The sequence below is a fragment of the Physeter macrocephalus genome, chromosome 2 (assembly GCF_002837175.3).
Source record: "Physeter macrocephalus isolate SW-GA chromosome 2, ASM283717v5, whole genome shotgun sequence".
Classification (NCBI taxonomy): domain Eukaryota; kingdom Metazoa; phylum Chordata; class Mammalia; order Artiodactyla; family Physeteridae; genus Physeter; species Physeter macrocephalus.
In genome coordinates, this window is record NC_041215.1 from 16,979,312 (window position 1) to 17,006,882 (window position 27,571).

Below are 27,571 nucleotides of genomic sequence, written 5' to 3' on the forward strand. Positions count from 1 at the left end.
GGAATCATGGAATTCTAGTATCTACAATCAACATGACCCTGTGATTGTATTCCCCTTGGATTATACATTGGAGCGATGGTGGTTTAGTTAATCATCCAGGAGAACGGGTTAACAAGATAGATGCCAGAGAAGAACAGAGATCAAGGGAGTTGCAAGCCTTGGCAAGAAAAGGCAGAATAATAATAACTAATACTATGTAGAACCTACTATGTGTCACACACTATTCCAAGCACTGGGTCAGAGAGGTCACCCAAATAAGCCCATCCTTTCTTCTTTCCTCCCACTGATCCATCCATGTATCCGTTGATACATCAATCCATCCATTTACATATAGACACATATAGTGCTAAGTTCCAGGCACTATTTTCTAAGCTTAACATGTATTAACTAATTTAATCTTCCAAGATAGGTGCTGTTAGAATCCCCACTGGACAAACTGGGAAACTGAGGCACAGAACGCTGAAATGACTTGAGCAAGGTCACACGGCTAGTGATTAGCAGAGTTGGGATTTGAACCCCAGCCCCCTGGCTGAACCCCAGGGACTGAACCCCAGTCCATGCTCTCAACTCAGCCCTGCTGCTTCTCTACTACTGTAGCAATTGCCAATGCCTAAAACACAGGCTGACTTTCAGAAGACAAGGAAGAACAGGGGCTGCCTGGCTGACCCAGCCCTTAGAGAGAATAATGGGTAGACTGTGAAATGGCTTAGCCAGTGCCTGTCAGATGGCTGGTGTTCCAGAAATGCTGATGAACCTCAGCTGATTCTAGCTGAAGCGACATTCCCAAGTACACAGACTAAAATTAACACCTTGAATTCATTCATTCAAAAATTATTTATTCAGTACTGCAGCACCGTTCATAATAGCACAAAACAAGAAACCTGGAAACATCCCAAATGTCCATCACCAAGGAAAGTGGATAAATTGTTGTATCATCACAGAATACAAGATTATACAGAGAAAAATAAATAACCTACAGCTATACTCAAATAAGAGAGATGAACTTTAGAAATATACAGCTGAGTGAAAAAAAAGCCAGTGCAAGTTCCAGACGGCTAAAAAGCTCAGAAACCACGAAAGTGAAACTTACAGAGTTAAGGCATATATAAATATGTGATCAAGCTTTTTTAAAAAGAAAGAAAGAGAATAAAGCACGCACAATCCAAGAGTGAGTGGCTGCCTTTGGGGGAGTGAAGTGGGGGAGGGGCAGGAAGCAAAGGCAGGGTTGGAGGCTACAGGTAGAGGTGAGTTATTGATCATGTTCTAGTTCAGGGTTCTCCCCAAATCAGCAGCATCTGGGAACTTGCTGGAAATGCAAATTCTTAGGTTCCACCCTAAACCCCCCCGAATCAGAAACTCCGGGGGGGTGAAGCCCAGCTACCAGTGTTTCAACAGCCCTCTAGGGGATACTGGTGCACGCCCAGGTGTAAGCATCTCTGCCCTAGAGATGGGCTGGGAACCACACTTTGAGGACCACTGTTCTAGTTCTTGACTTCGGTGGCGGGTCTACCAGTGTTTCCATATAGTAGTAAAATAAATAAGGAAAAATAAGTAAAAGGAGAGACAATATTGAGAGTGTGTTGTAAACTCAGGACAGGATTAAAGCAATTGGCTGTTAACCTGAGGTGAAAGAAAACACCCCACAATGGTATATTCAGCCACTGTAGGTGCCAAGCACGGGGCCAGAGTGGTGACCACAACCGACCCAGCCCTTGCCGCCTGGGAGTATACAGTCTGTCCATTCTGATACTTTTTTTCCCCCCCATTCTTATACTTTTTACAGAGTGATCATATACACCACACGCTTTCAGTATCTTTTCATACTCCAATTCCCTGCATGGAGGACTACTGTGCCCATTTTACAGATGAAGAGACGGAGGCACTGCTACTGGGAGCTAGAGCTGAGATTTGCAACCAGGGTCACCTGTCCCCCAGGCCTTTTGCTTCATCTCCACCCTATATCACTTCCCCTCCTCACCTCCTCTCCTCCTTTTAGCCTCCACCCCTGGTGCTATGGCTCAGACAAGCACATCCCTCCATGGACGCCACAAACATTTCATGGCAGAAAGTGAAGGTCAGCAGAGGTGCCCATGCCCATTATTCTTAATAAAGGAAGTAATAAAGGTCAATGAGATAAAAGAATATGGCAGGTCAGAAACTGTGTAACCCCACACAGAGCAAGTTCTAGGTCTATACCAATGTCTCATTTAAGACGAATATGTCCATTTATTTTTAAGATCAGACTTAGCCCTCCTGCAAACACCGCTTTATAAAAATACTTTTAAAATTGATTTAAAATTATATAATATTTTGCGCACAGGCCTAAAATGAGAACAGAACTTAACAGTGTGATTATTATTTACTGGCAGGTGGGTGACGAAACTGAGTTTCCCTCATTGCTCCCGGGAGGTGGCGGGGCGGGCCTCCTAAATAGTGTTATGGGGGGAGGGCTGCTAATCCCAAGTTCCAGGTCCAACCTGAGCAGGGAACACCTTAAAGGAAGACCCAAAAATGCTCCCAGGCTGAAAAGAAGATAAAGCCGCTTCTGACCCAAGAGAGACGACAAAACTTGATCCGTATTTAACTCTGGAATTTCGCGCTTCAGAGCCGGGATCTCTCTCGCATTAGCTGCCTTAAATAAGCAGCTTCCAAAAGCACAATTCATTCCAAGATAAAGTCTCAGCTTTTCGGAGGGAAAAAGCTACCTATCTTCTCCTTCCCTGGGCATTGGCACCATCTCTGGCTCCCTTCCTCTCTGGAGTGTTAAGAACTCACCAGTAGGGTCACCAACTTCCTTGTTTGCCCAGAACTGCTGGATTTTTCAAGATGCTAAAACCAGGACAGGCCCAGGCAAACTGGGACATCTGGTCACCCTGCCCAGACAAGGACTAAAGCCCAGTGGTTTTGGAAACATAAGTTGCTGAGCCCACCCACCTGGATCCCTCTCCTGGAATGTTCCTTGCCTTCTCTATTCTCCCAGGAAGTGAGGGAGAGGGGAAAAAGAAGACAGACAGAAACTGGGGGAAGAAGGGGATGCATTCTAACCCCAAAGCAGAGCAGGGTTCTATTGTTAAACTCTTAGGAGTCACCTGGGGCGGCCACAGCAGTTGTCCTAGGCCTGCAGCCTCCATCCTGGGCTGGATCCTTTGGCTCAGAAGAAGGAGATGGGGGTGGGGGGCGGTGGGCAGGGAAGCTAATTATACATTTTAAAACTCCCTTACCTTGTCACCCACAGAGGAAGGGATCAAGGGAGAGGAAGACAATTTTATCTCAGACCGAAGAGAACAGAAAAATAGGTCAAGTGGGCATACATTTTTCCTCCCTTAAAGCTTCCAGAGAGAAAAGAGAATGCAAATGGGTTACCAAAGGGGAAAGGGGGGGAGGGATAAATTAGGAGGTTGGGATTAACATAAACACACTACTATATATAAAATAGATAAACAACAAGGACCTACTGTATAGCACAGGGAACTATACTCAATATTTTATAATAACCTATAAGAGAAAAGACTCTGAAAAAAAGAATATATATGTGTATATGTATAACTGAATCACTCTGCTGTACGCCTGAAACTAAGACAACATTGTAAATCAAATATTTCAGTTAAAAAAAAAAAGAGTGCCACGCTCAGCTTAATAAATCCAAACTGGCCAGTCAACAGAGGGGCCCTTTGCTCCCACTCCTACCCAGAGAGCCCGGTTTCTAGTCAAAGTTTTCAAAAAAAACCCATAAGGAGCAAAAAGTACTCTCCAATATTCTGGTTCATGCATTTTGGAGCTTTCTCCATGCCGGACATTGTGCTGAGCATTTCTCATGCATGACCTCACGTGACCTCCTCCAGAGCCCTCCGAGGAACATGCTATCAGAAGCAACATCCTCATGTACATGAGGAAACTGAGGCTCTGATGCCCAAGGCAGCCTGGCTAGTGTGAGCCATTCGAACCTGGGCCTGGCTGACCCAAAGCTCAGGGTGCTTTCCCTCACCTCCCTGGTGTATTTCACAGCACTACCCGGATCCCTCCTGAGGAGCTGAGTTAGCGAGCATCCCCAGAAATGTACTAACTGAGGGGCTTTAGGGTCCTGACCACCTCTGGGTTGAATCCACCTTCCTGGTGGTGTCTTCCATTGCTGAAGGACTGCATGCTGTGTGCTTGCTACTGGGAAGGCAATGGGGGGGGTGTGTGTACATAATCCCCAAGTACCCAACAGATGTCCCCCCAAAATCCCCTGAAGGAAGACTCCACTCTCAAGGAGCCACTGCAGGAACTGCTCCCCAATTTCTCAAGCACTAATATTTCTGAGACCTCCTTTGGTCTGATACCCTCATGCACACACACCCCTCCTGTCACTCCAAGATCCACACCTAAAACCCACTGAAAAGCTGAAACATGGGTACACAGGTGAATCAGATCTCGAAGATTTGGCAACTGGGTGAAGAGAAGTACTTTTGTCACTCACTGGATAAACATTAATGGAGTGCCTACTGTGTGCCAGGCGTGATGGGGTGGCAGTGGTGAGTAGCATGATGGATATAGGTCCTATGGCCTCGGGGAGCTTGCTTTTTACTGCCGAGTGGCAGGACCAAAGCACCCCCCAACCAGAGACCCCCTTCTCCCATGCTGGAGACCCCCCTCCCTTGCTAGACCTCAAACCAGGGCAGGAACAGAGCTACAAATGACATCCTCACCCTTTCTCATTTCTCTGACTGGCACTTAAGGCTACCACTTCCTCTACTTTCTACACATCCACAATCCTTTACGCTAAACCCTCAAGGCCAGACGTGCTCTGGAGCTTAGAACTTGGTGTTTTTAAAGGGATCACAGGGATGGGAATGTAAAATGGCACAACCATTTTGGAAAACAGTTTGGCGGTCTCTTATAAACACATTACTTACCACATAACCCAGCAGTCCTACTCCTGGGTATTTATTTCCCCAAGAGAAATAAAATGTACGTTCCCAAAGTGCCCACTAAAATCCATCCACCAATGTTTACAGCAGCTCTATTCATAATCGCCCAACCTGGAAACACCCCAAGTCTCCTGGGAAATGGATGAACAGTCTCCAGTCCAGGCATCCCATAGAATATTACTCAGCACTCAAAAGAATGAGCTACTGATACACACAGCAACATGAATGGATCTCAAAGGCTGCATGAAAGAAGCCAGAATCCAAAGACTACATACGATATGATTCTATCTATACAACCTCCTAGAAAAGGCAAAACTATAAGGATGGAGAACAGACCAGTGCTTGCAAGGCACTTGGGTCGGGGGTGCTGACTCAAAGGGTCACTAGGGGATATTGTGGGGTAATGGAACTGTTCCACAGTTTGATTTGGGTGGTGGCTTCATGCCTGCATGCATTTGTCAAACTATGAGAACTTTACGCTTAAAAGGGTGAATTTTGCTGGAAGTAATTTATACCGCAGTAAACCCGGTCTTTGAGAAAAAGAAAAAAAAAGATAACAGGATGCATCTATGATGTGACCTGGATACTCCAAGTGTAACTCATGGACAATCCTTAGAGGCTTGTTGGAAAAGCAGAATCCCAGACCCCACCCCAAATCTGCGGGACCAGAATCACCATTTTAACAAGGCAGTCCTCACACTCAGGAAAGTCTGGAAAGTGCTACAATGTATACATAACACTCCCACTGGGCCTGCGGGGAGCAAGCAGTGCCCCATAATCAAGCATATCTACTGTTTTCTCAGTGAAATATACCAAAATGCACACCAAGTGGGATAAATTTAAGACTGTAAATGAAGCATATAAATTTGGGTCAGTTCAAGGTAGTTTTTTAACCCTTAAATGAGCTGATCTTTCGGTTTTCAGAGCTTTTTAGATCTGGGGATTCGGAGGAGGAATCGCACCTTTGCAGGGGGGAACAAAACATGCTAATTCCTACTTCCCAGAGTTTTGCCCTTCTGGAAGTACCTGCCACGCTGATCTAGTAGAAGAATTATACAGTCATTCTTTCCTGCCCTTCTAGCACAAGCTACTTTTCAGGGTGGGCCAAGACTCTGATAATATGCTCCAACTTCTCCCAGGGTCCCCTTTGCTTCCCATGCAGAATGTTCCTCTTTAGACTCTTTGATTAAAAAAAACAACAACAACAAGGGGGTGAGTGCCAATCAGCCAGTGTCCGTGGGTTACCTGATGTGATGAGACTCTGGGTTTCTTGTTAAGAGTCCTGAAAACAAGGGTATGAAAGCCCGGAATCCTGCAAGCACTTCAGAAGAAGGAGCGAGATAACACAGACCTGAGTCCGCGGCCCAAATTCCTACACCATGCTCCGCGCAAGATCTGCTGGCGTCAGCAGGACTGGGGGAAGATGACATTCACATTGGCGCTTGGTAGCGCGTCAGAAGAAGCAAGCGGCATTAAGTGGGGCCTCTAGGAAGGTTGACAGATGCGCCTTATTGAGCTGACAGATTTGAGCTCTTTAGAAGCCATCATCAGAGCCCGTCACAGCCATATTTAAATCAGACTTCCAATAGAGGAGAACACGGAACCAAGGTGTGTGATCCAGACAGCTTTGCTGCCTGGAATCCTCCAAGAGTGAAAAGCACCAATGGAAACCTGAACATCAAAGATTTCCATTTGGGTTTTCTGACTTAGAGAAAAATGAAATTCATGAGAACCCCTTAATTCTCACTGATGGCTTCAAGCTTGAGCGGCCGAGGGAAGTGGGGTGCAGAAGGGGAAAGAATCACAGTGGCAAAGTGCCCGTGACCATGGGGAATGCAAGGTGCCACCCTCCCTCCACCGGCGTACCACGCCGGAACCTGCATTTGGAAGTAACACTCTTAGGCCCTCGGAGCCCACAGCCAAGTTCATGGAACAGCCACTGACTGACTCCTCCACGTGACGGTGAAGAACCTGCTTTGCCCACTCACCTGCAACCCTCAGTAAATGCCACTTCCAAATACAAGTTCCGCGACATGCACATCAAAGAACGGCAGTGGCAATTCCACTCCTAGGTATAAACTCAAGAGAAACACCTCCCCAAAAAGTTCAACCAAAGACATGCACAATCTGGAAATTACTCAAATGGCCCTCAACTGTAGAACAGAGAAGTATGTTGTGGGAGAGTCAAACAATAAAATATCACACAGCGATGAGAAGGAACAACCAACAACGACCCACAGTGACATGGATGCATCTCACAGACAGATCGTTGAGAGAACAAAAAAAAAGCCCGGCACGAAACAACACAGCCTCTGACTCCATTTACAGGAGGCTCAAAAGGAGGCCAAATGAACCCATGGCGTCAGAAGTCGGGGTAGCGGTAACCCTTATCGGAGGAGTAACTGGGAGGGGGCAAGAGGGGACTTTCTGGGGAGCCGGTTACATTCTTTTCCTTGACCTGGGTGCCAGTGGCCTGAATGTTCACTTACTAATCTGGACTTGACTTGTGTACTTTCCCATGTGTGTATCTATATACATTAGACTTTATTTTAAAAGTTCTAAATAAGTACTTAAACACTTTTTTTTCATGGCAGAAATATTTAGATACTCAAGTCCATGTTCTGCCCTGGTACTCTGACTCCTTGGTGCTTCCACAGTCCACTTCTTTGCACTGGCCCAAATGCCCTTATCCAGCCCCCCATCTCTCTGCACCCTCCCCTCTCATCACCTCCCCCCGCAGAGAAAGCTCAGTCCTGGATGACTCTGGTTGGTGACAGATTGGGGGATGGAGAGCTTTCCCTTTGAGAGTGGGGCTATATAATGTGTTTGCTGCCTCAGGCCAAAGAGAGAACAAAAACTGGCTGCAAAAAGCAAAATGCACAAACTCATCACAAAGCTCCCAAGAGCAAGAAAGCCAAAGAAAACCTCTAAAGGACTGAGTGCTCCCAGTTCACCTGCATCCCTCTCTTAAGATCCCTCCTTCCGAGGGACTGTTGCCATCCCTTCCCTCCCCAACAGCCCTCTGATCTGCAGGATTCAGGCTGGACCGGGGTGAGCTAAGGACACATTAGGATTCCCACCGTCTTCCTTTCCTCCTAGTAGACTCCAAATCCAGGCTCCAGAAGGCGATCTAAAGCCATTTTCAACACGGAAACCTGTCAGCCCAGTGAATCCCTCCTGGACACCCCCGAGCTATCTGATCTTGCACACATTGACACATTGCCATTCTCCATGCCTCCCCCCACTCCTCCAGGGATTTGGGGGGAGACAGGCAGAGTGATTACAAGACCCCTGAGCATTTCCACAGATCATCACAAGGTTGAAACTTAGGAGGCAAAGACTTGGCTCCTGCCTTGGGCACCAAGGAAAATGACATCGTGATTAGGGGTACAGCCCTCCAAAAAGACAGCAGCTGAACCTCTTAATTTTCACCACCCTAGAAGGAGACCGCTCACACACACTCCAAAACCTCAGAGGCCTCTGTTAAAGTTTCTGGACCCAGTAGCCAAAATCCTGCTCAATTCTGATCCCCCCCAAAAGTGAATCCACCAGCCAACGTGTTCCTCAAATAAGCAACCCCAGGACCACCTGGGGCTCAGCCCTGTTGAGTATATAACTGTCAAAACCATGCACAGAAAGGATGGGGGCTCATCAGTGAAGCCCATGGGCCCAACCAGCCCCATTCGTTTTTACTCTGAGGGCAGCCAGTTGGAACCAAGCCGAGGAGCGGCACATTTGGGCATGGCACGGTGGCCGGTCAGCCTGGGAAGCAGGGTTCGTCCCCCTACTTGGAATCTGGGTCATGCTTAGATAACTGCTAGAAAGCCCGACTAATTACCCATCCTTGCCTCCCTACATCTCAACAGATGTTAAGCCCTCCTCAAGGTTTATTTCAAGCAGGCACGAATTTAAAGAAACACAAGGGGATCTGGATTTTGGTAGCATCTCAACAGAGGGAAATGTGTACTCCACTTTCTTCCTCTGGATCTTTAATTAAAAAAAAAAAAAAAAAAGGCATTTACCTGCCCAAGACGTCCACATGGGTGCTGACTCTCCTGGTGTCCCCTCCCGGGTCTCTAGGGTGGAAGAAGCAGATTCCAACCCAAGGCCTAACACGGCACCCTAGGAAGGACCCAGCACCTCATTTTCTCCTGTCCTATCTTTCTTATTGAAGTAGCCCTTCCTGGGTCTTCCAGGTCAGGGCCCCAGATGGGGCAAACGGGATGTTTTCTACACCTCAAAAGATGATGAGGTCCCTAATCAGTGGGTGTTAGGAAATGGAACCTGCAGACATGGGGAATAATAAAATGCCCCCCATCCCTTCCTGGCCAGCGGCCCATCCCGGGATATTAATTCTGGTCAGTGCTGGCCCCTCAGTGTGAAGACCACATGCTCTCCCACTGGCTCTTGGCCCTGGGAACCCCTAGGCACCCTCCTTGAGAGGGAAGCCCCCAACCTCGGGCAAGCAGGGGTGGAGAGGCCTGAGAGCTGGGACTGGGCTCCGGCTCTGGAGGCAACCGTGGATTCCGGCGAGGGGCGGCTAAGGAAACCCAGCCAAGGACCCCATGCTTCCCCTGCCCTGGTCAGAGGGCTCAGGCCCCGACCTGGTCTACGCTCATTCGGGGAGAACTCTGACCCATCCGGAACTGGCTCTAAAGGCCCCTGTACGACCCCAGGGCCCAGCCCTCATTCTGAAATCGGTCCTTGGGAGGAATCCATTCCCCCGGTGCCCCCTCTCCCAGCCCCTGGAAGACCACCCTCCCCCCCTCCCCGCCTCCCATCAACCCCCGGGTCTCTCCCAGCCTGGAAGAGGGGAAGCGAGGGAGGAGGGGGAGGCGCAGTTGCCGGGGTTTGGGCAAAGGATATGGCCATTCGGTGATCTTTTTGGCGTATTTTCTCACCACGTTGTCCTCGCTGAAGAGGAATAGAGACCGGTTGACCGTGAGGCAGTTCTGTCGGACGGGGATGGGGTTGTACAGGGCCATGGTCCGCGCTCTCTGCGCCATTGACTGCTTGTACATCCTTTGCGCCCCGGGCTGCCCGCCCTGCCGGCTGCCCCCGGCTCCTCGCCCGCCTCCGGCGCCCACGACCACCCCGGCGGCTGCCCCGGAGCCTCCTCCCCCGTAGCGGGCCGGCATCTCGTCTCCGAAGCGGGCCATTCTGCAAAGAGCAAAGGGCTCCGGGTTACGCTGCGGCGAACGATGCGGAAGACGCCGCCGCCGCCGCCGCCGCCGATGCCGATGCCGATGCTGCCGGGGCTGTGAAGACGGCGGCTGGAGCTGCGACTGCGGAGACGCTCCACGGCCCAGCCCATCGGGCGGCGGCGGCTCGGCGCCTCGGGTCGGGGGCTCACAAGGCGGCTGCCCGGCCCCAGCCGGGGATAGCAGCTCGGGACATCTTCCTGGCTGACCCCAGAGAAGGAGGGGCTGGAGGAGGGTGCGGGGGCGGGGCGCGGGGGCCGGGGAGGGGGGGGGGGGAAGGCAAAAAATAACCGAGGAAGAAATCCAGGCAATCCCCAGTCCACCCACTCCGGAAGGAAAAAAAAAAAAAAAAAAAAAAAAACAAAACAGTTAAAAAAAAAAAAAAACGCACACCCCCTTTAAGACTCGAACGGTTTGCAAAGGACGCCCCCCGGGACGCAGTGGAAGCTTCAAATTCCTCCGAGGTCCGGGTCAGGCTGGCATCTTGCAAAACGAGTGCGCCCGGCTCATTAAAAACATTTTTTGTTAAAAAAATAAAAATAAAAACCAAGTCTTTGCTGGGGGGTGGGGGGAAGGCAGCCCCCCAAATTTAAAAATCCCCCTTTCTGTTTTGCTTGAGTTCCTAGACCTTAAAAATGCTGGAAGATCTGTAGCCAAATAAATAAAATTAAATTAGAATTAAGAGTATTAAGGAAAGAAGGGGAGGGGGGAGGGAAACGCTCCGAAGGGCTCTTAAGGAGTCTTGAAGCCGCAGGGTCCGGGTGTTTTGTTTTTTTTTTTTTCTTCCTGAATCACCAGCGGCTGCTCACGAAGGAGTGTGAGTGTGCGTGTGCGCGCAGCGTTTCGCTCAACCGTGCCTCCTCTTGGGGTTAAACTGCAGCAATGAAATCCTGAAAATTCCCAACAGGAGGAAAAAAAAAAAAAGAGAGAGAGAGGGAGAGAGGTATGCGCCGTTGTCTTAGCCACTCAATAGCTGCTCCCGGATGCTGCAATGCCTAGCGTCCATCGCCCCCCCACCCCGCCCCCCAATGCCTCCTCTTCCTTCTCCTCTAGGTTTTGCTAAAATAAGACTGATGTGGAGGGGTGGGGGGAAGAGGAAGTAAGCGGGGGGGGGGCGTGAGGGGGGGGGGAATGGGCGCAAAGGTCTGAACCACCGGCCAGCGAAGGTCCAAAGAGGAGCGATTGATGAGTTTAACGGGAGAAAGACCCACCCAAAGTGTCGGCACATGATGGCCCGCGACCAATCGCGGAGGCGCGAAGGGACCTGTCTCAGCGGAGTTTTGTGGGGGAGAGAGGGGAGAGCCGGATGGTCGGGAGGCGAGGGGGAAGTTGGGACGACAGATTCCTCCTCCCTTGGGAGAAAACCTTGCTTTTCAGCGGGTTCCATTTCGGTTGCAGACAGCCGGACGCTCCCAGCACCTTGCAAGGAGAAGGAGGGAGGAAGAAAGGAAGAAACTTAAAGGTAGAAAAGGAAGGAGATTCAAGTCTAGAGGTGCAGTGAGTTCTCTACACAAATTTGCTCTATTTAGCAAAAGGCAAATTTTAAAAACTGGGAGAATGGTTTGGTGGTACTTCTGTGAAAGTTTCAAATCGGCCCTGAAAGCTGGAGTGAAAGACTGACCCCCACCGTCGGAAAAACCCCAGAGGTGGCAAATCTTAACTGCCAGGTGCGGATAACTAACCAGGTCCTACTTGGCTGGATAAAGCTTCTGGCTTATATATGTTGCAGGGTGTTCGCTTCTCTCCAGAGCCACTACAGTTTTATTTCCCATTCCCCTTTTTATATTGTGAAAGTGAAAACACACAGAAGAATACCCAAAGCATAAATGTACGGTGTAAGAATTTGCTGTGAAACTAGCACTCATGGAACTAACACCCAAGTCCAGAGCTGGCCCCCCCGGAAACACACATATGCCCATTTCCCTCAGCAATAATCACATCCTGACTTTATGGTATTAATAGCCTTGCTATTCTTTATACTTTTACTACTTTATTGTGCATTCCTAAACAATACGGTTCCACTTTGCATCTTTTTGGATTTTATATGAATATAAGCATCAGTATATATTCTATGATGTTTGGTTTCTTTGGTTCAACATTATGTCTTTAACAGAGAACAGACTTGTGGTTGCCAAGGTGGCAGGGGAGGGGTGGATTGGGAGTTTGGGATTAGCAGATGCAAACAATTATATATAGAATGGATAAACAACAAGGTATCCCTGTTGTTTATCCAAGGAATATAGCACAGGGAGCTATATTCAATATCCTGTGATAAACCATAATGGAAAATAATATGAACAAGAATGTATATGTGTGTATAACTGAATCATTTTGCTGTACAGCAGAAATTAACATTGTAAACCAACTGTACTTCAATAAAATAAAATTGAAAAAACATGATGTCTTTAAGATTCATCTGCTGTTGTCACATGTCTCTGCGATTGATTCACTTTCACTGCTGTATGGTATTTCAACAAAAGAGTAAGCCACTATCTGTTTATCCATTATCTTGTTGATGGACATCTAAGTTGTTTCCAGTTGAGGCTCTTAAACGTTACTGCCTTGAATAATCCTGGCACCTATAAATATGCATTCTGTAGGAATAGCCTTAAGTGTGAAACTTCTGGGTCACAAGGTAGCATATCTAAGGTTTGTAAGATGTCACCGAACTGTCTTCCAAAGTGGATGTACCAAGAAACTGTTGAATTTTTGCAAAAGCAATATATTGACTAGAAGGCAGGGGTGATAGAGAGGAAGGGGAAGAGGATGAAAAAGGCAAATATTTTTTCAAGGCTTAGCTGGTTGAATCCTATTTAATGCCCTCCCCCATCAGTATGTGAGTTCATTTGAAACATACTAGAAAAGATGATATGTCTTTACATATATTCCCCATTCTGTGCCTGTGGGTAAGCCTTTACAGGTTACCTGTAGCACTTTTGAGATTTCCTAACTTGTCAAGGTATGGACAAAATGATTAAACCAAGAGTGATCAGAGTTACAAGGAAATGGGATGTGTAGGATTCTCAATAAATATTAATGATTTTTGTACTTGATGTTTCAGATTTCAAAGGCAAATGACAGTTAATATGAATCAAGAAGTAATCCCACGTTCATGGATACAAACAGCCAGTCATATAAGAAGGCTGCATTGTGCAAAGTGAACTTACACATAACTTGTTATGATGGACTTTCCCAAGAAGACAGCTGAGTTTCATATAGCATAAGCATCACCTACAGAGATTTCTAAAGACCCAGAGCTTTTCAGAAAAGAGTAACCTCTCACTGAGAAAGTCCTTACCAAGATAAAGCATCTACAAGTCTTCATAGAAGCCCCACTTTACAAGTGAAAACATTGAGGCTGAGAGAGATTTTAAAACATGCCCAGGTCACTGACATGGGTCTGAAACTACTTCTGACTCTGTTGGGTGGAGGTAATTGGATACAAATACTTTGGAAAACTGGTCATTTCTTCCAATGCTGGACCCTGTGAATACCCTGTGACCCAGCATCAGCGTTCCTAGGTATAAACCCAGGAGGAATGAGTACATAGGTCCACTAAAAGACACTCCCTGGAATGTGAACAGCATCATATTCATACTAGTTAAAAATTGGAAACTTCCCAAATATCTATCAATAGCAGAATAGATCAATACTCTGTGGAGCATTTGCACAAAGAGCCTTCTGCAGCAATAAGAATGGACGATCAGAAGCTACACACAAGTGCATGGATGAACCTCACAAACACGATTTTGTGTCAAAGAAGCCAGGCATGCAGTAGAACATGGTGTGTAATTTTTGTCATATAAACTTCAAAATGGGCAAAATGAATCTATGCTTTAGAAGTTGAAGGAGCCATCACCCTTGAGGGTAGAGGAGTAATTGGCACAAGGGGGGGGGCTTCTAGAATCTTCTCGATTTAAGTGGTAATTATACAGGTGAGTTCACTTTGTAAAAGTTGTGCATTTTGAAAGTTTTCATTGAGCCGTGCACCTATAAGTTGTGCGGTTTTCTGGATGTTCTCTACTTCAACAGAAAATGTTTGTAATGCTTCTGAATGTAGATCCCAGGTAGCACCACTTGTCATAGTGATCTGTGATAATTCTCCTTGTGGACTTTAACCACGAAGTCTCTACAACAAACTCTGGCCGCCTTTTTACCAGAAGACAAAGAAAATCTTCTAAGACACCCTAACCCAAGCCTAGACAGCAGACAAGCTGGCTGTATATCAGAAATGCCTGCAAAGTGTTGTAAAAATTCTGATTCCTGGGCCCTCCCTCTCCCCTGATTTTCATTCAGCAAGTCAGTGGGGGTACATCCAGGTTTGCTAATCACCGCTCTGGAAGGGACAAACTTATTATCCCTATCTTGGCATTCTCTAAAGTTATCAATGGTGGTGGTGTTGGCATTTTTGGTGGAACAGTTTTTGCTGTTTGAGTCTGTCTGGTGCATTGTGGGCTGTTGAGCACCCCTGGCATATGCCCACTGGGGGTCAGTAGCACTCCCAGTCTTGTGAAAAGCAAAGATACCCACACATATTTCCAAATGACCCCTGTCAAGGTGGCAGAAGAATCTATGCTTTCTTCTCACCAAATGGCATTCCCAAAGCTTGCTTAACCCTGAAGTTTGACATGCTGGAGTTCCTCTCTCTTCCCTCAGACTCTTCCAAAATCTTCCAACACTCTCAATTGCTCTACTTCCCTTTTCTGGAAAGAACTCAACTCGCGCACCCTAAAGTGTGACAGGGACCCAGGTGCATTAGCCTAATGGATTCACTTTACAGAGAATGAGAATTTTATATAGCCAAAGGAATGAATCTCTAATGTTGGAATCTTACATATCACCTAGCAGATGGAAATGGATGGGCAAGAAATTTTCATAGGCTCCTCAAATGACTGCAGTAGGTAGTTCCTTGCCCTCTTTCCACCATTAATCCAAATTAGTAATGTTGACCAGGTAGAAAGATTTAGAATCTCATTAACATTGCAGACAGAAGCAGTTTAACAAGAGGCCTCCAGAAATCAGTCTCAGCCATTGGTTCTAATCTTTAACACATCTGCCAGCTGGAGACTTAATTTATCAATCAGCAGCAGCACTACCATACTGCCTCTGAGAATTATATTCAGTTGAACAGGGCTAGCAACTCTGAAATAAATGCCCCAAATAAATAGCTGCAAATCACATTGATTTGGCTGCTAAAACAATTAACAACTAATCCAGTCATTCTGAGTTGCAAGAATGGATCAGCCAAAAGACATTTGGTCTCTGCCTTCCAGTCTGGATACCCATTGAGAATGGGTACCAAGATCTTTGGGAGATGGAGGGTATAAACAACAAAAACCAAATCTGATAATCCAGATATTTGCAGATCATGATGTAGGCACTCAAGAGTGAATCCAGAGATGGACTGTGGCTGTCACTCCAGGCATAATATTGCACAGCAGTATGTGCCCTGCAAATTTCCAAAACCAAATGAGACAGAGTCAAATTCTGGATGCAGACCTGGGTACAAATCCTAGCTCTAATACTTCCTAGCTGTGTGCTCTTGGAAAAGTGCTTAGCCTCTCTGAGCCTCAGTTTTTTAATGTAAAATAGAGACATGACTCCTTACCCTACAGATTGCTGTAAGGATTAATTAAGATCAAGCAGGTAAGCATGCACAATGACTAGTATATAATAAGCAAACAAGAATGATGGTAGGGGGACTTCCCTGGTGGCGCAGTGGTTAGGAATCCGCCTGCCAACGTAGGGGACATGGGTTCGAGCCCTGGTCTGGGAAGATTCCACATGCCATGGAGCAACTAGGCCCATGCGCCACAACTGCTGAGCCTGCGCTCTAGAGCCCGCGAGCCACAACTACTGAAGCCCGCATGGCTAGAGCCCGTGCTCTGCAACAAGAGAAGCCACTGCAATGAGAAGCCTGCACACCACAAAGAAGAGTAGCCCCTGCTCGACGCAACTAGAGAAAACCCGAGCACAACAATGAAGACCCGGCGCAACAACAAAAAAAAATTTTTTTAAATATGATGGTAAATAGATTTTTAAAAAATCACCAGAGTCTGGAGAGATATTTCATGTTCATGGATAGGAAGACTCAATATTGATAAAGGACTGTTATCCAAAATATAAAAAGAACTCTTAAAACTCAATAATAAGAACAAACCTGATAATTAAATGAACCAAAGACCTTAACAGACAACTTGCCAAAGAAAATATACAGATGGCAAATAAGCATATGAAAAACATTCTCCACATGATATGTCATTAAGGAAATGCAAACTAAAACAACAATGAGATACCACTACACACCTATTAGAATGGCCAAAATACAAAACACTGACACCACCAAATGCTGGTGAGGTTGTGGAGCAACAGGAACTCTCATTCATTGCTGGTGGGAATGCAAAATGGTACAGCCACTTTGCAAGACTGTTTATTGGTTTCTTACAGAACTAAACTTACTCTTATCATAAGATCCAGCAATAGCGCTACTTGGTATTTACCCAAAGGAGTTGAAAACTATGTCCACACAAAAACCTGCACACAGTTGTTTATAGCAGTGTCATTTATAACTGCCAAAACTTGGAAGTAACCAAGATGTCCTTCAGTAAATGAATGGATAAACTCTGGTACATCCAGACAAAGGAATATTATTCAGTGCTAAAAGACATGAGTTATCCAAGCCATGAAAAGATATGGATGAAACTTAAATGCAAATTACTAAGAGAAAGAAGCCAATGTGAAGAGGCTAAATACTGTATGATTCCAACTATGCGACACTCTGGAAAAGGCAAAACTATGGAGACAGTAAAAAGATCAGTGGTTGTCAGGGGTTAGGGTAGAGGGAGGGATGAGTAGGCAGAGCACAGGGGGTTTTTAGGGCATTAAAATTACTCTGTATGAGACTGTAATGGTGGATACATGTCATTATACATTTGTCCAAATCATAGAATGTACAACAGCAAGAGTGAACCCTAATGTAAACTATGGACTTTGGTTGTAATGTGTCCATGTAGGTTCATCAGTTGTAACCAATTCACCACTCTGAAAGGGATGTTGATAATGGAGAGGCTATGCATGTGTTGGGACAGGTACACTTGTTAAAACTGAGAAACCAACATTGGTACAATGCTATTAACTAAACTGCACACTTTTTTCAGATTTCACTGGTTTTCCCACTAATATCCTTTTGTTTCAGGATCCCATCCAGGATACTACATTCTTTTGAGTCATCTTTTCTCCGTAGTCCCTCTGGTCTATGACAGTTTCTTTTCTTGTTTCTCACAATTTGGATAATTTTTAGGAATACTGGTCAGGTATTTTTTAGAATGTTTCTCAATTTGGGTTTGCCTGCTGTGTTCTCATGATTAGAATACGATGATGGATTTGGGGGAAGAGGACCACAGAGGTGAAATGCCATCCTCATTGCATCATATCAGCAAGCCATGACATCCATATGACGTATCACTATGATGTTGACCTTGGTCACTTGGTTAAAACAATGCCTACCAGCTTTCTCCACTGTCGAGTTACTATTTTTCCCTTTGTCTACTCTACTCTTTGGAAATGAGTCACTAAGCCCATCCCACACTAATTAGGAGAGGGGAGAAGATTAAGCTCCATCTCCTGGAGGGAAGAGTATCTACATATATTCTTTTTGTTGTTGAGGTATAGTTGATTTACAGTATCGTGTTAGTTTCAGGTGTACAGCACAGTGATTCAGTTATATATATATAACTGAATATATATATATGTTTCTTATATAAAAGAAGCATATATATATATATATATATATATATATATATATATTCTTCTTCAGATTCTTTTCCCTTACAGGTTATTACAAAATATTGAGTGTAGTTCCCTGTGCTATGCAATAGGTCCTTATTGATGATCTATTTTATATATAGTAATGTGTATATGTTAATCCCAACCTCCTAATGTATCCCTCCCTCCTACCTTCCTTTCCCCTTTGGTAACCATAATTTTGTTTTCTATGTCTGTGAGTCTGTTTCTGTTTTGGAAAGAAATTCATTTGTATCTTTTCTTTAGATTCCACATATAAGTGATATCAAATGATATTTGTCTTTCTCTGTCTGACTTACTTCACTTAGTATGATAACCTCTAGGTTCATCCATGTTGCTGCAAATGGCACTATGTCATTATTTTATATGACTGAGTAATATTCCATTGCACATACGCACCACATCTTCTTTATCCATTCATCTGTCAAAGGACATTTAGGTTGCTTCCATGTCTTGGCTATTGTAAATAGTGCTGCAATGAACATTGGGGTGCATGTATCTTTTCGAATTATGGTTTTCTCTGGGTATATGACCAGGAGTGGGATTGCAGGATCATGTGGTAGCTCTATATTCTTTAGAATACTTTGTAAGGGAAATTTGTCTCTTCTCCCTTATTCATTTATTTAATCTTTTATTTATAACAGTACAGACTCATATATTTATTTTATTCTTTGGATTACCCACGCAAACTATATTATTTATTTTGTTGCTTGAAATGTTCCCTTTGGCCATTGGGAGCTCCTTCAGAGTGGATCTTGTGTTCCTTTGATGTGCTCCCATTTTTTTTAAGCTTCCTTACTTTCTGGCACTGTAAGAGGCTCCAGGATCACCCTTCACTGCCCTGCCCTAGAGTTAGCCATTTCTCCAAGGATTCCTGGTTTCTTTCATTGGAGAATGGTATTTAATGATCTCAGGGCTGGGTGCAATATTGCATTTTTAGTTTTTATTTTGGTGGAAGTTGTATATGCAGGCAATTTGGCAATCACCATAAAACTTACAAGAACTCTTATGGATAAAAGTGCAAGGAGTAACAGATTTATATAGCTACTCCCCACGCACAATTGTTCATTTTAATGGTAAATATAATAACTGTAGAGTGGAATGCCCTGGTAGATAAGCAAGTGATAAAAAATAGCACACCAGTAATGGGGCAAATTGACATCACATGCCTCTTGGTATGATGTACCAAGAAGGATACAACATGACTTCTGGGGACTTCGTGCCACAATGGTATCATTTGAATAAATTGAATTCCAAAATGTTCAAAATAAGGGGCATTCTACAAAACAACTTGCCTATATTCTTTGAAAGTGTTCATGTCAGGAAGTTCAAATAAAGACTGAGAAACTTCTCCAGATTAAGGGCGACATGGCGACCGAATCCAACAAGGGAGCCAGAATCTTCTTTTGCTATAAAGGATGTTATTGGGACAGTTGGTGACATCTGAATAAGGTCTGTAGATTAGATAATAATAGTGTACCAATGCTAAATTCCTGATTTTGATAGTTGTGCTGTGTTATTTAAGAAAATGCCCTTCAGAAAACATTGAGGTATAGAAGGTTAAAGGGCCATCATATCTATAAATTATTCTCAATGGCTCAAGGGTAGTGGGTAGACAGAGAATAAAGTGGAAGTAGTAAATGTTAACATTTGGAGAACCTGGATGAAGAATATACAGGAACTCTTGGTTCTGTTCTTACAACACTTTGGTAAGTCCGAAATTTTGTCAAAATAAAAAGTTAAAATAAATAAACAAGTGGCTACAAAAAAGTTACATATATACAAGTTTCACTCATTCCTTCATTTTGTTGAGCACCTGCTATATGCCAAGGGATTTTTCCGAGCACAGAACAAGACAGACAAAAATCCCTAATGTTGTGGAGCTGGGTGGAAGCAGGAAAAAAATGGAATAAAGATGGAAATGCATAGTTTGTCAGATGGTGTTAAGTGCTAAGGAGAAGAACAAAGCAGGAGGGGGGAATAGAGAGTGCAGCCACTAGGAATTAAGAGTCAAATAGACCTTTGGGGCGTGTTATACAAAGCAGTGCAGACAATACATACAATTAGCTTTCAGTAAAAACGTGTCAATTAAATATCACTTAAATTCTGATCTCTAAATGTAGAAGGCAGCTTCTGACAAGGCCTCCAATGATTCTTGCCTTTTGGTGTTCACACCCTTGTGTAACTCCCTCCCCTTGAAAGTGGGTGGGACCTAGTAACTCACCTTTTTAAAATCTTTGCCTTTTTAAAAATTAAAAAAAAATTTTAATACAATTTTTTAATGTTACTTTCCATTTACAGTTATTGCAAAATAGTGGCTATTTTCCCCGTGTTGTACAATACATCCTTGAGCCTATCTTACACCCAATAGTTTGTACCTCTCACTCCCCCACTCCTATATTGCCCCTCCCTCCTCCCAACTGGTAACCACTAGTTTGTTCCACCGTATCTGTGAACCTAGTGACTCACTTTTTAAAAAAATTTTATTGAAGTATAGTTGATTTAAATTTATTTATTTATTTATTTGGCTGCATTGGGTCTTCGTTGCTGCACGCGGGGTTTCTCTAGTTGCTGCGAGTGGGGGGCTACTCTTCGTTGTGGTGCATGGGCTTCCCACTGCAGTAGCTTCTCTTGCTGTGGAGCACGGGCTCTATGCACACAGGCTTCAGTAGTTGTGGCTCTCAGTCTCTAGAGTGCAGGCTCAGTAGTTGTGGCTCACGGGCTTAGTTGCTCTGCAGCATGTGGGATCTTCCCGGACCAGGACTTGAACCCGTGTCCCCTGCATTGGCAGGCGGATTCTTAACCACTGCGCCACCAGGGAAGTCCATAACTCATTTTAATGAATAAAAGATGAAAGAGTGATGGGATGGCACTTTTGAGGTCAAGTTACAAAAAGACTGGTTTGCACATGGCATGCCTTCTCTATCTCTCTCTTTATTGCTTACTCTGAGGAAAGCCAGGTTCCATGTTGTGAGCTGCCTTATGGAGAGTCCCACATGGCAAAGAACCAAGAGCAGCCTCCAAGAAACATCTAGTGAGGAACAGAGACCCTCAGCCCTACAGCCCATGAGAAACTGAATTCTTCCAACAGTCACATGTTTAAGCTTGGAAGGGAACTCTTCCCCAGTTAAGCCTTCAGATGAGAATGAAGTCCCCATTGACACCTTGTTGGCAGCCTCATGAGAGACCCTGAAACAGAGGACCCAAATAAGTTGCACCCTGGTTCCTGCCCCACAGAAACTATAGATAATAAATGATTGCTTTTAAAGCTGCTAAGTTTTGGGTAATTGGTTACACAGCAAGAGGTAACTATTACATTAAGACTCCATATTTCTCCTCCTAAAATAAAACAGCTGTTTTTCTCCTTCTGGATCCCCCAGAAAGACTTATTCTCTGAGAGAGTCATTATAGATGTTCACCAAATATTTCCCTTTCTCCGTATTCAGGCACATGGTAAGATGGCATTCCCTGGTCCCCTTGTGTTTGCTGAGGCCATGTGACTAGTTCTGGCCAATGAGCTCTCAGAGGGAATGAAGTGGGTGCTTCCAAGTTGGAGCATTTAGTTGTCAGTGCAAATCTCTGGAGAGCTGCAGTGACTAGCCACATGTGACTAATATAATTAAACAAAATTGAAAACCTGGTCCATAGCTGTACAAGCCACATTTCTAGAACTCAAAAGCCACATGTGTCTAGCGGTCACATTAGGGAGACAGCACAAATCAAGAACATTTCCATCATCCTCCTACGTTGTTGGTGGGAATGTAAATTGGTACAACCACTATGGAGGTTTCTTAAAAAACTAAAAATAGAGCTACCATATGATCCAGCAACCCCACTCCTGGGCATATATGCAGAAAAGAGGAAAACTCTAATTTGAAAAGATACAGGCACCCCAATGTTCATGGCAGCACTATTTACAATAGCTAAGACATGGAAACAACCAAAGTGCCCATCAACAAACAACTGGTTTAATAAGATCTGGTGTATATACATACCATGGAATATTACTCAGCCATAAAAAGAATGAAATATTGCCATTTCCAGCAACATGGATGGACCTAGAGATTATCATACTAAGTGAAGGAAGTCAGGCAGAGGAAGACAAATACTGTATGATATCACCTGTATGTGGACTCTAAAAAATAATACAAATGAATCTATATACAAAACAGAAACAGACTCACAGACATAGAAAACAAACGTATGGTTACCAAAGGGGAAAGGGAGGCGGGGAGGGATAAATTAGGAGTTTGGGATTGACAGATACAAACTACTCCACATAAAACAGATAAGCAACAAGGATTTACTGTATGAACAGAGGGAACTATATTCAATAACTTGTAATAACCTAGAATGGAAAATAATCTGAAAAAATATATATATATAAAACTGAATCATTTTGCTGTACACCTGAAACTAACACAATATTGTAAATTAACTACAATTCAATTAAAAAAGGAAAGAACATTTGCACCCTCTGGAAAGTTCTATTGGACAGCTTTGCTCTGGAGCATTCTTTTGCACAGGAGCAAGCAGAGCTTCGGATGGTGACTACTCTTTAAGGTTGGGCCCCAGAGTGAGGATAACGTAGAGCACAGCCCCAATTTGAACTGTGAGGTTGTGCTGGGTGAGTAAGAAAGCAACATCTGTCATTTTAAAGCCACGGGACTTGGGGGTTGTAATCTGTAGCATGCCATTCACAGATTTCAGCAAATCTCTTTATTGGCAACCGCCTTAAAATGACTGTAGCTATAATTCTGATGCCCACTTCTTAACCCAATTACCCTTTCGAGGACTTCTGACCTCTAAAATGAAAAGAGAATAATTTTCTGTTGTTGTAAGCTACCTAGTTTTTAGTAATGTTAAAAAAAAATTTTATTGGAGTATAGTTGACTTACAATGTTGTGTTAGTTTCAGGTGTACAGCAAAGTGAATCAACTCTACTTACACATATATCCACTCTTTTTTAGATTCTTTTCCTATATAGATCATTACAGAGTATTGAGTAGAGTTCCCTGTGCTATACAGTAGGTCCTTATTAATTATCTATGTTATATATAGTAGTGTGTATATGTCAGTCCCAATCTATCAATTCATTTGTCCCCCTCTTTTCTCCCTGGTAACCATAAGTTTGTTTTCTACATCTGTGACTCTATTTCTGTTTTGTAAATAAGTTCATTTGTACCATTTTTTTAGATTCCACATATAAGTGATATCATATGATATTTGCCTTTCTCTGTCTGACTTACTTCACTCAGTATGACAACCTCTAGGTCCCTCCATATTGCTGCAAATGGCATTATTTCATTCTTTTTTATTGTAGTACTTTTTAACGGCAGCCACAGGCGCTATCAGAAGACACACAGTAATGAATGCCTTGGGAGTGGATGAAATAATCCTGGATGAGGGACCCAGAGAGGGTTGAGGTATTTGGAAGGATCCCTCAGAAGTGTCGACACTCAAAGGCAGAGCACACGGTGCTTTGTGACCACCTAGAGGGGTGGGATAGGGAGGGTGGGAGGGAGACGCAAGAGGGAGGAGATATGGGGATATATGTATACATATAGCTGATTCACTTTGTTATAAAGCAGAAACTAACACACCATTGTAAAGCACTTATACTCCAATAAAGATGTTAAAAAAAAAAAAGTCAGAGCACAGAAAGAGAAGCCCCTAATGGAGACTGGAAGGCATCAGGAAGGAGGTGGGAGGAAAACCTGGTGGGCGATGCCACAGAAGTCCTGGAGATGGGGGAGTCTAGCGTCAAAGGCTGCCAAACACAAAGCAAGGTAAGGACTGAAAAATACCACCTGGTTCTGCCATAGATGGCATTATGGTCATGGTTTTAAAGCAGGTCAGCCTTTTTTTGTGATAAAATACACATAACATAAAATTTACCATCTTAACTAATTTTAACTGCACAGTTCAGTGGCATCAAGTACATTCACATTGTTGTGCAACCATCACCACCAGCCATCTCCAAACTTTGTTTTCCTCCCAAACTGAAATTCTGTGCCCATTAAACACTAACTCTCCATTCCTCACCCCCAGTCCAGCCCCTGGTAACCACCATTCTACTTTGTCTCTATGAATTCAACCACTGTAGATACCTGATATGGGTGGAATCGTACAATATTTGTCCTTTTGTAACTGACCTGTTTCACCTAGCACAATGTCTCCAAGGTTCATCCATGTCATAGAAGGTGTCAGTATTTCCTTCCTTTTGTTTTTTGTTTTGTTTTGTTTTGTTTTTCTTGCAGTACGTGGGCCTCTCACTGTTGTGGCCTCTCCCGTTGCGGAGCACAGGCTCCGGACGCGCAGGCTCAGCGGCCATGGCTCACAGGCTCAGCCGCTCCGCGGCATGTGGGACCTTCCCGGACCGGGGCACGAACCCGCGTCCCCTGCATCGGCAGGCGGACTCTCAACCACTGCGCCACCAGGGAAGCCCTCCTTCCTTTTTAAGGCTGAATAATATTCCATTGGCTGGATGGATCACATTTTGTTTATCCAGTCATCCATTAAGGGACATTTGGGTTGCTTACACCTTTTGGCTATTGTGAGCAACGCTGCTACGAACATTGGGTGTATAAACATCTCTTTGAGCCCCTGCTTTCAATTCTTTGGGGTATATACCCAGAATTGCAATTGGTGGATCATATGGTAATTTTGTTTCACTTCTTGAGGAATCGCTGTACCATTTTCCACAGCAGCTGCAGAGTCCTTAGCTTGTAGAAGTACACATTAAAATATTTACAGATGAAATCACATGATGTCTGAGGTTTGCTTTAACATAACCTAGGGTTATGTTAAAGCAAATGAAAGGTTTGTTTTAATTTGCAAAGTAAAGTTATGTTAAAGTTTGGGATACAGTAACACAAGATATGTCCTAAGTTGATAATTATTGAAAATGGAAGATAGGAACATGGAAGGCTATTATTCTATTGTCTCTTCTGTATATATTTGAGCTTTTCCAAAAGGAAAAAAAAAGTTCTTTTCATATAAAGTACTTGAAATAATCTTGATTCACATTGCAACAAGAATCTCACACTTAATTATGGAAACAAAAGTACTCAAGCTTACTATATCCTCAGGCAATTACAAATTATATTCAGCATCTAACCCCTCTGTTAAGTCAGGAACTTGAATAAATGCTTACTTATATATTCATGTGTATCCTGAGAAGTTAGCAAAGGAAATTTAATCAAATGAACTACATCTGCTTATAGAAACTCCCATCTCGGTTTTTCTTGAGAACTGAACTAGGTCCCCTCAACTCGCAAAATAACAAGTTTTACCACACCCAGAAATAAAGTCACAGATGACAGAATCAGGCATGTCATTTCACCTGTAACACTTGAGAAAAATGATCAGCTTCATTTGTTCAGTTACTTATTTGTTTGACAAATGTGTTTTTTTAAATATCTATTCTTTTTAAAAAATTTTATTGAAGTATAGTTGATTTGCAATGTTGTGTTAGTTTCAGGTTTACAGAAAAGTGATTCAGATATATATATGTGTGTATGTATATATGTGTATATATATATATACATACATATATATTCTTTTTCAGATTTTTTCCATTATAGGTTATTATAAGATATTGAGTAGAGTAACCTGTGCTCAACAAGTAGGTCCTTGTTGTTTATCTATTTTATATATAGTAGTGTGTATATCTTAATCCCAAACTCTTAATTTATCCCTCTCCCCCTTTTTCTTTAGGCAACCATAAGTTCTACATCTGTGAGCATTTGACAAGTGTTTATTAGCATCTATGCTCAATATGAGGCCTTACCCCAGGCACTGGGGATGGATACAGCCATGAATAGAACAAATAAGAAACTCATGTTTTAGGGCAGAGAAACCAGAAAAAAAAGAGTGAGCTTGGATAGATCTAGAATATGTCAGGTAGAGATAGTTTTTATAAGAAAAATGGAGCAGGCATTGGGCCAGCTAGAAGAGGAGGGGGAGTTCTTTTGGAAGGACCTCTCTGAGACGGTGACATTGATGGAGAGACTCGAGGAGAGAAAGGAACAGAGATGCAGATATCAGAGGGAGGAGTGTTGCAGACTGAGGAAACATCAACAGCAAAGGCTTGTGTAGACAGTGACTGGTGTGTTCAAAGGCCAGCAAAGAGGCTCAGGTGGCAGGAGTGAAGGGAGTGAGAGGGGATGAGAAAGTGGGCAAGATCCTTTACTGTGGCTTCCTCAGAAAGGAAAAGGTAAAGCAGGGTAAGCAGGCTTAGGATTGGCTGGCTTTAATAATTTTAGCAGGCTGTGGGGTGTAGGGGCTCTCCCTAGTTGGTACCTGGCCCTGGGGTGATCAGGGCAGTGGCAGAGCATATTTGCAATTAGAGCCTGGTAGAGGAGGCTGTGGAGACGCAGGCTCTGGATTGGTTGGTTTGTATTTGAAATGCGTGCTCAAGGCTGAATCCTTTACTATCTCAAAGGATTGGCTAACCCTGGGAGAGGCAGTCCTTCAGGGTCACCCAGATGCCAAAGCATCCAACACACATGGTTAGTACATTTATCTTAGGACACTTGCCAGAAAGACTTTTTCCCTTGTAAAGTCACATCATTGCCCTTAAGATGTTTTGAGTTCTGGGACCTCAAGGTCCTGCCTATCCTGTTCATTGCTCCAGCCTCAGCAACTGAGAAATGTCAAAATAGAAACCCACTGTCTTGATAAGTGAAAAGGGAAAGTTACAGAGAAGTACAGAACATGAACGATCTTTATGAAAGAGACAGAATGCATGAAAATATAAAAGTGTTCGTTCATGTCTTTAAGAAGAAACAAAGGATAAACCAGAGACCAATACAAATGACTTCCCAATATGGAAAAAGAGGGAATGGAGCTGGAGGAAGAGCTGAGGGGAAATCTGATCCTAACACCTGGTTAGAATCAGAGCAGAATTATTTCCCTGGAAAATGTGGACTTACTCCTTTTATTTTCTTCTGTTTTCCCCAATGACTAAAAAAGAGCAGGAAACACACAGACACACACACACACAACAGAGAATGTGGTAAGAGTTAAGCTTAGTGACAACACGAATGGAAACACACACACGTGTTCGCGAGGTTACACGTAAATATATGCATACATCTGTGATGTCCTTCCATAGCTGTTCTGCTTTTCTGTCACTGAGATGACAACAGCTAAATAATCTCATGTCCCATATGGCACCCCGACTGTCACAAAGTTAACGCACTTAAAGTTAAGGAGGGTTTGTGAAAAAAAAAAAAAAAAAAAACCTTTTGAATTATGAGAAGGTAGGTGTGTCATGGGTGTGCCTGGCACTGCCCAGCCTTGATCTGGCCACCTCAGTGCATACAGGACTGGCTTCCCACTGCCAGCCCTCACGGGGCTTTCTCTAGCCACCAGAGTGTCAACTCGACAGGCTGGGATGCTAGGAAGTGAGTGCTCCTGGGAGCACTTCAACCTGTGATTGATGGAAGTTGGTGGATAAATACCCCAGCTCCCTTGGTCCTAGGGTGTGGTAACTCTGAACAATGTGCTCTCTGCTGCCCCCCAGAGGTCTCCACCGGTACTGAGTCCCAGTTGTTCACTGTGGTAACTTGCCTGAGGGCACAACCATTACTGGTTGGTTCTCCCCCGCCCCCCCGCCGCCACCACACCCCACCCCCGCTCCTCTGCCAGTGT

At 44.1% G+C, this 27,571-nt stretch overlaps 1 protein-coding gene across 1 annotated transcript in view; it reads right to left on the reverse strand.

The window, feature by feature from the left end:
• Nucleotides 1–10,069, reverse strand: part of CACNA1A (calcium voltage-gated channel subunit alpha1 A) — a 268,865-nt gene extending 258,796 nt beyond the window's left edge. Inside the window, exon 1 of the mRNA XM_055091367.1 lies at nucleotides 9,777–10,069. Coding sequence (XP_054947342.1) covers nucleotides 9,777–10,069 — 293 coding nt within the window. The remainder of the gene's footprint in view (nucleotides 1–9,776) is intronic.
• Between the last annotated feature and the right edge of the window lie 17,502 nt (nucleotides 10,070–27,571).